General features: G+C 43.6%; 1 protein-coding gene across 2 annotated transcripts in view; it reads right to left on the bottom strand.

Annotated features, from left to right (window-relative positions):
• Window positions 1-13,500, bottom strand: part of LOC126417061 (caspase-6-like) — a 193,710-nt gene that overhangs the window by 167,232 nt on the left and 12,978 nt on the right. Inside the window, exon 2 of one of the 2 annotated variants that reach the window (XM_050084957.1) lies at window positions 2,678-2,883. In XM_050084957.1, coding sequence (XP_049940914.1) covers window positions 2,678-2,835 — 158 coding nt within the window. In that variant the 5' untranslated portion in view covers window positions 2,836-2,883. The remainder of the gene's footprint in view (window positions 1-2,677; window positions 2,884-13,500) is intronic. The other variant, XM_050084966.1, reaches the window with a different exon arrangement.

Genomic DNA, 13,500 nt, shown 5'->3' with positions numbered 1-13,500 from the left:
ACAAAGTATAGGCTGTGTTTGCCCATTGAAGTTATTTATTTTCAGTTCCTTGAACAAGAATGTTACTCATTCTTATGCCAAATTAGGCTGGCGATCGTTTTTATTATCATTTGGACGCTGTGGATAGGTAAATTATTGTTTGTTTCTGTTTAAATATTTACGTAATTCTAACTTTCACTTATGATAAGCCACCTCCGTTAGGTACATCGCGGTCATCACAACAAAATTCCTTTCAGAGGGTAACACTGCTCTGTTGCTTTATCCCATAATTGCTTTAACAATATAGTTCCATTTTATGATCTGCATCCAACTTTAAGGTTATGGTATAGCAGTAGCAGACGGAATATTTGCAAAATACTAACACAAATTGTTGAAGCCGACCTCAGAGACAATCAATTTAGATCCCAGGGAAACGTAGGAACACTCGAGGCAATAGTGACCCTACGACTTATCTTAGAAGATATGTTAAAGAAAGTTATACCAACGTTTATTGCATTTGTAGATTCGGAGAAAGTTTTTGACAGTGTTGACTAGAACACACTCTTTGAAATTCATTAGATTGCATGGTTAAAATACAGGGAGCAAAAGGCTATTTACAGGTTGTACAGAAACCAGGCGGCAGTTAAAAGAGCTGAGGGGTATGAAATGTAAGCAGTGGTTGATAAGAGAGTGAGACAGGGTTGTAGCCTACACCCGATGTTATTCAGTCTGTATATTGAGCCAGCATTAAAGGAAAACAAAGAAAAATTTGGAAGAAGAAACAAAAAATTTGAGATTTGTCGATGACATAGCAATTCTGTCAGAGAAAGGAAAGGATATGGAAGAGCAGTTGAACGGAACGGACAGCAGCTTGAAAGGAAGATATGAGATGAACATCAACAGAAGTAAAACAAAGTTAATTGAATGTAATAGAATTAAATCATGTGATGCTGGGGGATTTAGGTTAGGGAACGAGACACTTAAACTAGTAGATGAGTTTTGCTATTTGGGCAGCAGAATAACTTATGATGGCAGAAGTACCAGAGGGTATAAAATGTAGACTGGAAGTGGCAAGAAAAACGTTTCCGAAGAAAAGAAATTTGTCACCATAGAATATAGATTTAAGTTATGGGAAGTCTTTTCCGAAAGTATTTGTCTGGAGTGTACCCATGAACAGAAGTCAAACACGTGCTAAGAGATGAAGAGGCTTGCACAGGATAGGGTAGTATGAAGAGCTGCATCAAGCCATTTTTAGTACTGAAGACCATAACAACAATAACAGCATACAAGATGACGTGAAAGTATAAGAACCTCATTTCTAATTCGAAGAAGAAAGGCTACACATGGTGGTGGCACAAATCATCTAATAAATACGACAGTTGCACAGTAAATGAAGCATTTAACAACTACAACAACTGTATTTAAAAAATATCCCACACTTAACTGTTCATAGCAGACTGCTTGGATATAGTCTGAATTTTTTTAATTGTCTGTGCATTGGAACACGACAATTTATCAGACTATTTTCTTTGCAATCTAATACGCTTAGTCTCTAACCAGTGTTTGTAAAGCTCCTCCCCAGTTCTGTATTTCTGTATTTATCTCTTATTATGTCAAATATGTATGAGCAGAATAAATGAGCGTAAAACTCGCAGTATCAGTAAGAAAATAATTGTGACAGTTTGGTGTGTTACAGTCTGACACCAAGATTTTTGTACCGATTCCCATTTTCAGTCGAACTTGGCCACGGGCAAAGGATATTATAGGTGCTATCTAGCCTGAACAAATGGTGCATTTTAACAAAATCGAATAGGTAGCCAGAACCAGCATGTTAGAAACAGTTAAAATTTCTCTCAAGTAGTAAAGATGTTCAGAAACGCAAAGACGATCTTGAATGACGCAGCCTACAACACTACAACAATAACAAATTTTGGAGCTGATAATAACTTTAAATTTAAACCATACCAATCAACCTACAGCACACTTTCAGAACACAATGTATGTTAATGGAAAACTGTATGCCCAAGACCTGTGACAGAAAATGTTGTTCTCCTTTCAACTGCCTGGACACACCATCTTCATTTTGGAGAGATGAAGACTCAGTTTTCCAGACAGACAAATGGGAACGTGCCACGAATGCGATGGAGAGGCAAGAATATCACCATGATCCTCCAGTCAGGCGAAAAGATAGATGTGTGTGTGTGTGTGTGTGTGTTTGTGTGTGTGTGGTTCAAATGGCTCTGAGCACTATGGGACTCAACTGCTGAGGTCATTAGTCCCCTAGAACTTAGAACTAGTTAAACCTAACTAACCTAAGGACATCACAAACATCCATGCCCGAGGCAGGATTCGAACCTGCGACCGTAGCGGACTCGCGGTTCCAGACTGCAGCGCCTTTAACCGCACGGCCACTTCGACCGGCTGTGTGTGTGTGTGTGTGTGTGTGTGTGTGTGTGTGTGTGTAGTGTCAGCAGCAAGTGTAAAACATGCAGTGTTTTGTGATGAGATCTGAACAAATCGCATAATGTTATTTTTAAAAAATCAGTAAATTTACGAATTTATGTGCTCGAATGTTTGTTAAATTTTAATTATGTTTTATTGTTGTGTTAATCTGATATTTCTCATTGGAAACTGACCTGAGAATGATTGTAAACTGACCTGTGAATGAATAAAGTATGAACCAAGCTTCGGTACTTACATGCCATGGGGAACGAATCCTGAATGTCCGGCACCCGCTTCTTGGTGAGGACCTCCGCCACTGTAATCCTTGCCGGGCTGGCGGGGGTAATCAAATGGGAATGCGATGTCCACTATGTCATACACTCCACTGTCAGAGGATTCGTAACCTTGTTCCATTCTTACGGAGGACCTGAGACTCGCTTAGCCTTTGCCTACTGGTCTTCTCTGCAACAAGTGAAAAACAATAAATAAAGCACACAACCTAAATTTGCTCAGTAATGGGAGAATATGGTTTGTGCACATTTCAGGCTTATTAGCCCACTGTATTGTATTGTATTAAACCGGGGATCTAGAAACGACGGAGAGGCTTCATCCCGCCGTAGCCCTGAGTGGTTCACAACCCCACAACAGGATACAGCAGTCCACTCACCCCACCGCCGCCCCTCACCGAACCCAGGGTTATTGTGCAGTTCGATCCCCAGTGGGCCCCCCTGGGATTGTCTCATACCAGACAAGTGTAACCCCAAATGTTTGCATGGTACGAGGGTCACTCCAAAAGAAAGGCACACTATTTTTGTAAAAATACAGTTTTCATTTTTCATGTGTGAAAGTTTTACAGTGTGTAGATACATCCTTCCCGCTTGTTTTCAAACTTAGTTCAACCCGTTCCCGTGAGTGGCGCCGTCACAGCATGTCTTAAAGATGGCTGCTACACTTGACGTTCGTCAGAAGCAATGTGCTATCATAGAATTCCTGTGCTGTGAAAACAGGACAGTGGGAAACATCCACAAGAGATTGAAAAATGTGTATGGAGATGCTGCCGTCGATCGCAGTACAGTTAGTCGGTGAGCAAGCCAGTTACGTGATGAAAGCGGGCATGGCAATATTGAGGATTGTCCTTGGAGTGGCAGTCCTCGTACTGCACACGCTCCATACAATGTGCAGAGAGTTAACGAATTGGTGACTGCTGACAGACGCATCACAGTGAACAAATTGTCACGCTATTTGGGATAGGGGAAGGAAGTGTTTGCAGAATACTGAAAGTGTTAGCGTTAAAAAAGGTTTGTGCCAGGTGGGTTCCCAGGATGTAGACAGTGGCTCACAAAGAAACAAGAAAAACGGTATGCAGCAAACTTTTGGAACAGTACAAGAATGGTGGAGATGAATTTCTTGGAAGAATTATGACAGGTGATGAAACATGGCTCCCTAATTTTTCACCAGAGACAAAGAGGCTATTAATGGAGCGGTATCATGCAAATTCACCCAAGAAAAAAAATTCAAAACCACACCCTCTGCTGGAAAAGTTATGGCTATGGTGTTTCCCGATTGGACATCGTGCCACGTGGAACCACCATAAATTCTGATGCCTATGTGACGACACTGAAAAACTTCAAGCTCGACTGAGTCTTGTACGACCACATCGGCAAAAGCAGGATGTTTTGCTGTTGCACGACAATTCACGGCCTATGTCAGTCAAAAAACTATGGAAGAGATCACAGAACTCGGATGGACAACACTGAAACACGCACCTTACAGTCCTGACCTGGCTCCATGTGACTATCGTCTCTTTGGGAAATTGAAAGACTCTCTTCGTGGAACAAGGTTTGAAGATGATGACTCCCTTGTGCACGCTGCCAATCAGTGGCTCCAACAAGCTGGTCCAGAATTGTACCGTGCGGGTATACAGGTGCTGGCTCCAAGATGGTGTAAGGCAGTTGAGTGGGGTGGAAATAATGTGGAGAAATGAAAATATTGTTCCTAAAGGATGTATCTATACACTGTAAAACTTTCAAACATGTAGAATAAAAGATGGATTTTTAAAAAAATAGTGTGCATTTCTTTTGGAGTGACCGTCGTAAAATAATTATGGTGTACACGTATGTGGAAATGGTGTTTACATGGCAATTGCCAACTCAGTGTAACTGAAGGCGGAATAAGGGGAACCAGTCCACATTCACCGAGATAGATGGAAAACCTCCTTAAAAACCATCCACAGGCTGGCCGGCGCACTGGACTTCAACATGAATCTCCCGGGCGAATTCGTGCCAGGGACCGGCACGCCATCCCACTCGAGAAAAAGTGCGTTAGCCGTGCGGCTAGCTGGGCTGGTTATTAGTCCATACCCCCTTTGTCACTTTACAGCAAGCAGGGTTCAGAGCATTGTACATTGCCCACCGAATTGGCGCACATGGTGTGACGCCATTCGAAAATTCAGGCACTATCGTAAGACGCGCAGTATTGAAGATCTCCCACTCAGTGGTTGCCAGTGTTCAACAGCACGAATTGCTCGCTGATACATACGCTATCTGATCAAAGTTATCGAGGCACTCTTAAGTAACGTGGAATTGACAATTAGACGTCGTGAGAGGAGGATCCGCCAGTATAAAATGAAGTGGGAAGTACTGTGCTGTCAGCAGAGAAACAGTTACAGCAGAATGGGTTGGTCAGGAGAGCTCAGTAATTTCGAATATGGACTAACTAGCCCATGTAATATTAACTACAAATCCATTAGGAACATTTCGACTCTTATAAAGCTGTCCAAGCCGACTGTTGGCAATGCTATAGCTAAGTGGAAACGTGAAGGAACAACCACAGTTAAAGCAATACCAGACAACCCTCATGTACTGGTGGACAGGGATCGTCGACCACCGTGTTGGGCGGTTGTAAGAAATCGCATGAAATCGTTGTTATAAGCTCAAAAGTACACTACTGGCCATTAAAATTGCCACACCAAGAAGAAATGCAGATGATAAACGGGTATTCATTGGACAAATATATCATACTAGAACTGACATGTGATTAGATTTTCACGTAATTTGGGTATAGAGATCCTGAGAAATCAGTACCCAGAACAACCACCTCTGGCCGTAATAACGGCCTTGATACGCCTGGTCATTTAGTCAAACAGAGCTCGGATGGTGTGTACAGGTACAGCTGCCCATGCAGCTACAACACAATACAACAGTTCATCAAGAGTAGTGACTGGCGTATTGTGACGAGCCAGTTGCTCGGCCACCATTGACCAGACGCTTTCAATTGATGAGCGTACTGGAGAATGTGCTGGCCAGGGCAGCAGTCGAACATTTTGTGTATCCAGAAAGGCCAGTACAAAAATGGTTCAAATGGCTCTGAGCACTATGGGACTTAACATCTGTGGTCATCAGTTCCCTAGAATTTAGAACTACTTAAACCTAACTAACCTAAGGACATCACGCACATCCATGCCTGAGGCAGGATTCGAGCCTGCGACCGTAGCGGTCATGTAGTTCCAAACTGAAGCACCTAGAACTGCACAGCCACACAGGCCGACCTAGCCAGTACAGGACCTGCAACATGCGGTCGTGCATTATCCTGCTGAAATGTAGGGTTTCGCAGGGATCGAATGAAGGGTAGAGCCACGGGTCGTAACACATCTGAAATGTAACGTCCACTGTTCAAAGTGCCGTCAATGCGAACAAGAGGTGACCGAGGCGTGTAACCAATGACACCCCATACCATCACGCCGGGTGATACGCCAGTATGGCGACGACGAAAACACGATTCCAATGTGCGTTCACCGCGATGTCACCAAACCCGAATGCGACCATCATGATGCTGTAAACAGAACCTGGATTCGTCTGAAAGAATGACGTTTTGCCATTCGTGCACCCAGCTTTGTCGCTGAGTACACCATCGCAGGCGCTCTTGCCTGTGATGCAGCGTCGAGGGTAACCACAGCCATGGTCTCCGAGCTGATAGTGCATGCTGCTGCAAACGTCGTCGAACTGTTCGTGCAGATGGTTGTTGTCTTGCAAATGTCTCCATCTGTTGACTCAGGGATCGTGACATGGGTGCACGATCCGTTACTGCCATGCGGATAAGATGCCTGTCATCTCGACTGCTAGTGATACGAGGCCATTGGGATCCATCACGGTGTTCCGTATTACCCTCCTGAAACCACCGATTCCATATTCTGCTAACAATCATTGGATCTCGACCAACGCGAGCAGCAATGTCGCGAAACGATAAACCCGACCTTTATCAAAGTCGGAAACGTGATGGTATGCATTTGTCCTCCTTACACGAGGCATCACAAGAACGTTTCACCAGGCAACGCCGGTCAACTGCTGTTTGTGTATGAGAAATCGTTTGGAAACTTTCCTCATGTGAGCACGTTGTAGGTGTCGGCACCGGTGCCAACCTTCTGTGAATGCTCTGAAAAGCTAATCATTTGCATATCACAGCGTCTTCTTCCTGTGGGTTAAATTTCGCCTCTGTAGCACGTCATCTTCGTGGTGTAGCAATTTTAATGGCCAGTCGTGTACTATAGACCAGCAGTCCACCTAGCAAAACGATTGTGTAAAATGAGTTAAAAAGAATGTGGTGAATGGTCCTCATAAGCCACACATTATATTCCACAATGCTACAGTGAGTGATGCTTGACATCGTGCAGAGAGTGACGCCACTAGTCAAAGGATGACAGGAAACGAATGCTTTTATTGACAAACCACAAATGCTCTGTGACAATCCGATGAATGGGTTTGGGTTTGATGAATGCCTGGAGAACGATACCTGTCATCACATATAGCATACAGTACAGTTGGAGGCAGTGATGTTACGGCATTATGGCGATTTTCGTGATCAGACAATGGTCCCCTCATTGTGCTTAACAATAGCCTAATGCGGAAGGAAATGCACACATATGGCAGCATTGTGTGTGTGGTGGGGGCGGGGGTGGGGGGGAGGGTGCATCCTCAAGGGACCAAGCAGCTGAGGTCATTGGTCCCTAGACTTACTCCGTCTTCAGGTCGCGAGTGGCCTATCGGGACCATCCGACCGCCGTGTCATCATCGATGGAGGATGCGGATAGGAGGGACGTGGGGTCAGCACACCGCTCTCCTGGTCGTAAGATGGTATTCTTGACCGAAGCTGCTACTATTCGGTCGAGTAGCTCCTCAATTGGCGTCATGAGGCTTTGTGCACCCCAAAAAATGGCAACAGCGCATAGCGGCTTGGATGGTCACCCATCCAGCTGCCGACCCCGCCCGACAGCGCTTAACTGCGGTGATCTCATGGGAAACGGTGTATCCACTGCGGCAAGGCCTTTGCCTTGCTAGACTTACACACTACTTAGACTAAGTTACGCTAAGAACAACACACACACCCATGACTGTGGAGGACTCGAACTTCTGGTGGGCTGCGGAATCCGTGACGTGGCGCCTCTAACCACATGGCCACTCCGCACAGCAAAAATTTGGAAACCTGTAGTAAGGTCCTATGGGACCAAATTGCTGAGGTCATCAGCTTACACACTACTTAGCCTAACTTAAACTAACTTACGCTAAGGATAACAAATATGTATAACCATGCCCAAGGGAGGACTCGAACCTTTGACAGGGGCAGCAGAGCGAACCGTGGCAAAGCGGCTAGACCGCGCGGCTACCACGCATGGCGGGAGCATGTGTAGTGCGTGCAGTAGAGAAACAGTTCAGAGGCGATGACTATATCAGCGTGACAATGCAACATTCCTTAAAGCAGCATCTGTGAGGCAATGGTCTGTGGAAAATAACATTCCCGAAACGGACTGGCCTGCCCACAGTACAATCTGAACACAATTAACACCTTTCAGTTGTGAACATCGACTTCGCTCCATGAAAATTATGAAATCCTCCCAAACTTTTAATTAGCTTACCTTTCTGCAAAGCAATCACAGAACCAGAGTTTAAATAACATCATACAAATAAAAAAGAATGTACAGGAAAGCATTGCTAGCGGAAAATAAATCCTTGAATGAAAGAATCTTAGGTAGTTCGTACAATGTAAGCGAACCTGTTGTGATAGTTGTAAGAAACGAGACAGGGAAGGAAAAATCAGAAATGAGTTCCAAATAAAAAATAGAGGAATGTTAATCTGTAACTTGTGGAAACTGGTCAGTTTCATGAACAGTTACTTTGCATCATTGCAAACAAAACTACAGTAAAACCTTTCAGAGTCATACATACTGCAAGCCAGAAGCTGCTCAGCAAACTCATTGCTGTTTATACCAAGGTGATAATTAGGCAGTCAGAAGAGTAATGTGTAGGTTAAAAAATTCTCAGGGGTAGATGAAGTGGCAATGAGTGTACTCAAGGGAGTAGGCAGAGTATGGCGCTGCGGTCGGAAACACCTATATAAGGCAACAAGTGTCTGGCGGAATTGTTAGATCGGTTCTTCCTGCTTCAATGGTACGTTATCAAGATTTAATTGAGTTCGAACGTGGTATTATAGTCGGCGCACGAGTGATGGGACACAGTATCTCCGAGGTAGAATTGAAGTGGGAATCTTCCCATACAACTATTTCACGAGTTTACCATCAATATCAGGAATCCTGTAAAACATCAGATCTCCCACATTGACGAGGTCAGAAAAAGATCCTGCAAGAATGGGACCAACAACGACTCAAGATAATCGTTCAACCTGACAAAAGTGCAACCCTTTCAGCAAATTGCTCCAGGTTTCCGTGCTGGGCCATCGACAAGTGTCAGCGTGTGAACCATTCAACGAAACATCATCGATATGGGCTTTCGGCGATGAAGGCCCACTCGTGTTCCCTTGATGAGTGCACGCCATAAAGGTTTACGACTCGCGTGGGCCCGTCAACACTGACATTCGACTGTTGATGACTGGAAACACGTTGCGTGCTCGGACGAGTCTCGTTTCAAATTGTATCGAGCGGATGGACGTGTACCTCATGAATCTGTCGACCCTGCACGTCAGCAGTGGAGTGTTCAAGCTGGTGGAGGCTCTGTAATGGTGTGGGGCTGTGCTGTGTCAAAACGCACGGGGTACGTTCGCCCTTACTGGTGCTGAGCGTCCTGCGTGATAAATCAATGATAACACCTGGTGGTCACGATAATATAAGTGTATGATGTGGTAAAACCAAAATCAAATTGTGTTCTAGATGATATGAGAGCGTCTACGGAATAACAGGTGGTGATTATGAGCGACTGCAGCAATATACCATATCGCCCTCGCTGCGTCCAGAGTTACCGCCTGAGCGACGCGCAGCAGCCGGCAGCTATTGCGAAGAATCGACAGCATCGAAAATTATTACATTAATTGTTAGAAGTTGGTGTGGCGTTGCGTGTTTGTTCGTTTTAAATGGTTCCTATTGTGCAACAAAAAGGGTCAGTTAGTTCCCGGATAGACCTCTCACCGACCACGTGGGGGTAGTGGTGTATATCAGGTCTGATCTTCTAGCGTTTCACTGCGTGGTGTAGTGAGGCTACTCAGTTGACACCTAAGTCTTGGGAGAGTGCACGGAATTTTGTCGATTATAGTTGTGGGAACAGTTTCGTTCGTAAAATTTGTTGGGATGAGTCCAGCGAGAGCCTTATTTAATTGAGAGATTGATTTGTTAGGTGCTGAGTTTTGTGGAATCGGTGTGACCGATATCCCGTCTGCATTGTATGTTGAGTGGTCGCGATGCGCCCAGAGGTAATTGGCTTGCTTGTCGTTTTTATTGAGGTGGTTTGGGTATTGTGCGTGTGTGTATCGAGAAGGGAAAGCCTCGAACACGTGTTGGTAGTTGTATTTTCAAGACCATTAGCTTGCAGCAGACAGCGAATTGGCTCATAGAACGACGAACTGTTTCACTATACGGTGATGGTGGGCACGTATCACCGAGTAGACAAGCGATAGTAAATTGAAGGAACCATTTAACGAGCTACACGTAGCTAAACCAAAACTTGATTCATCAAGGTGAAGATTGTAACTTAAGGTTAGTTAAAAAGTGGCGGGGACTTTTAGGATTTTTGTTTGATTTTTTTATTACTTGTTTCCGTATTGTGGGGAATGATCATATATTTGCTTGCACTCGTTCACTGGTGATAACCAACGTGTATTGAGATACCTAGAAGGAAAATAAATCAGATTTTATTGGGGTTAAAGGAAACCTTCCAGTCTACTTAATTGGTATCTAGTGTGAATATATCTATAGAATTTTCGGAAGTATAAACGAGTGTAATTCAGAGATATTGATACAGTGGAGTCGATATCACGTATAATGTGGTGTTTTTACATGTGCTTGGTAAAAGGTTCTTGAAAGAATGAAAATTATAAATAATCTACTGAAAGTAGATCTTCTCAATATTAAAGAAAAGATTTCAATTAAGGGAAAAAACTTCCTAAATGATGAATAAGTTTAATTGAAGTAATTGAATTATTTACGGAAAGGCCAAATATTTTGCTACTAACAAAGATTCGTTATTCTGTGACGCATGCGAAGTCTCATCACTTATATATTATCGCTGCGTCGAGTTGGAAAAATATTTAAGGGAGAATTAAAAAGTTTTAATTCCTAGTGATGGAAGTTTCCATAAACAGAATAATCATTTCAAGACGGTAGACAGACCGGTATTTTAGTACAATTAATAAAATAGTTCCGAGTTTATGTCAGAGAGTACATACTGCGTTGTGAAAAGCTCGTTGCGAAAGATAACAATTGCTAGTTGGATATCGCATTTATCATCACGCAAGATAATCAGGTACTGAAATTAAAGTAATTTGTTGCCCTGACGAGATCAGTATCGTAGACAACGAGAGTGATTCATTAAAATTCGGCCCATTTATTCACTACTGCTTAACTTCAGTAATCATTGGTGTGTGAATATTGTTAAGTGATTATTCGTAGTTCTATCGTGGCTTGGTACGATTTCGGCGTCATGTCTAGGCAGGGTGTTGTTCCCATTATTTGGCAGACAGGCTGTTTGCGTGGTCAGCGGTTGAGGTGGCCGCAATATTAATTGTACTAAGGCTGACTTCGTTCTCGATTAGCTCATTGTCAGTGTGATTGCGGCACGGGGTAGATTCTTGTCGTCATCAGAGGCTCTCTCCAACTGAAATCTTCTGCAATTAGATAGCGTTCTGCAGTCTTAACAACTATTTAAAAATAAGAAACTGTACCCAATTAAAGGTGCGGTGGTCGACTGGTGGCTTAAGTACTTTGCGCAACAGGATACTCTGCAATAACGGCATAGAGACGTTGGTACAGTACGATCCCTTGTTGTTGTCAATCGATCTTGGGTACTGCCAGTCACGGACCAGTACAGGGCGTGTGCAGATGGATTGGTATGGGACCCCTGATACGTCTAGATACGATTCTGACAGGCTGGTTCAAATGGCTCTGAGCACTATGGGATTTAACATCTGAGGTCATCAGTCCCCTAGAACTACTTAAACTTAACTAACCGAAGGACATCACACACACCCATGCCCGAGGCAGGATTCGAACCTGCGACCGTTGCAGCAGTGCGGCTCTGGACTGAAGCGCCTAGAACCGCTCGGCCACACCGGCCGGCTCTCTAACAGGTGACATGTACATAAGCATCCTGTCTGATCACCTGCATCTGTTCATGTCCATTGTGCATTCCAATGGACTTGGGCAATTCCAGCAGGACAATGCGACACTACGCACGTTCAGAATTGCTGCAGAGTTGCTCCAGGAGCGCTCTTCTTGAGTTGGAATACGTCCCTTGGCCACCAAACTCCCCAGACATGAACACTACTGGGCACTGCCTTGCAACGTGATAGAAGAGATCTCCACCGCTCGTACTCTCGCCGATTTACGGACAGCCCTGCAGGATTCATCGAGTGAGTTCTCTCCAGCACTACTTCAGGCATTAGTCGAGTCCATGCCACGTCCTGTTGCGGCACTTCTGTGTGCTCGCCCTACACGATATTAGGCAGGTGTACCAGTTTCTTTGGCTCTTCAGTGTATATTTTTTATCTGGTACAGACTGTTGGTAATCGGACATGAAAAAAAAATTCAGAGTTTGGCACTGAAGTTCCGACGCAGTCGTGACTTACTTAATTTAATAATCGAAAGAACGTCTTTCACATAAATATATCAATCGAATTATTATGGAGGCCTGGGAATTCATTTGTCATTAAAACCTGAATTACGTTGCAGGTCAATCAGTTACATCTGCAGAGGGGAAAGAGAGACTTTCAACTGAAACTGCGAAAACAGCTCAAAAACAGATGTAATATTGACAGTGTCCTCAAAACCTTTATGAAACTATTCTTGTAATTATTTCAAGGCCTTAATGAATTCTTCAAACCTTGCGTTTTCTTTAAAGCCATTGAGCTTAGAAAATGGACTGTCTTTGATAGTTATGTGTCCTCTTTTAAATGCATCCCCATCAAATCAGAATGAAGTTACCTTACAATTTCTTACTGTGGGCAATGTGCAGTCAAGTTCATTTAACATGCATAGCCTGCAATCCATTTTGAATGATGTTCTAATTCCGGTTTCTGCACTCCTTTTTCCTTCATAAGTTCAACAATAGCGAGTTTCAAAAAGAAAAATTGACTTAATCAACGTACTTGGCAGTAATATATGAAGTTTCCTTACTCTTCCTTCCATTGAAAACTATTGCAACTGGCAATGGAATAATGTGTGCGACTAGATAAATTTTACTATTCGTACCACCAATTTCTTCAAGTTCTCCACGACTGCAAATTTAGCACAAAGTGCTTTCTTGATGTACAGAACAGTGAATACCGTCTGTCGATAATTGTAATTTTTCGTCTTTCATTGTCAACTAAATCCTTAAATTCTTTCTGCATGGTATTGTAATGTCGTTCCATAGCAAATATGCAATACCCGTTGCGACCGAACCGCCGAATCCTTCCGTCAGTAAATCGGGTATGTTGTCAACTGACTCAGTTGTTTTAACCCCCTCCTCTGACGGAATGACCCGCTTCCTAATTCCGTATGTATATCACCAATATGGACTTGTAGCTGTCACGCCTTTGCGCTTACTGCTACGTATTTTAACAGCAAATAACTCAGCCCTAATGGTAAGAGGTATTAGTGAATTC

The sequence above is a fragment of the Schistocerca serialis genome, chromosome 1 (genome assembly GCF_023864345.2).
Source record: "Schistocerca serialis cubense isolate TAMUIC-IGC-003099 chromosome 1, iqSchSeri2.2, whole genome shotgun sequence".
In the NCBI taxonomy this organism is placed as follows: Eukaryota; Metazoa; Arthropoda; class Insecta; order Orthoptera; family Acrididae; genus Schistocerca; species Schistocerca serialis.
Note: the sequence above shows the minus strand (reverse complement) of the source record. Positions and strands in the feature narration are given on the sequence as shown.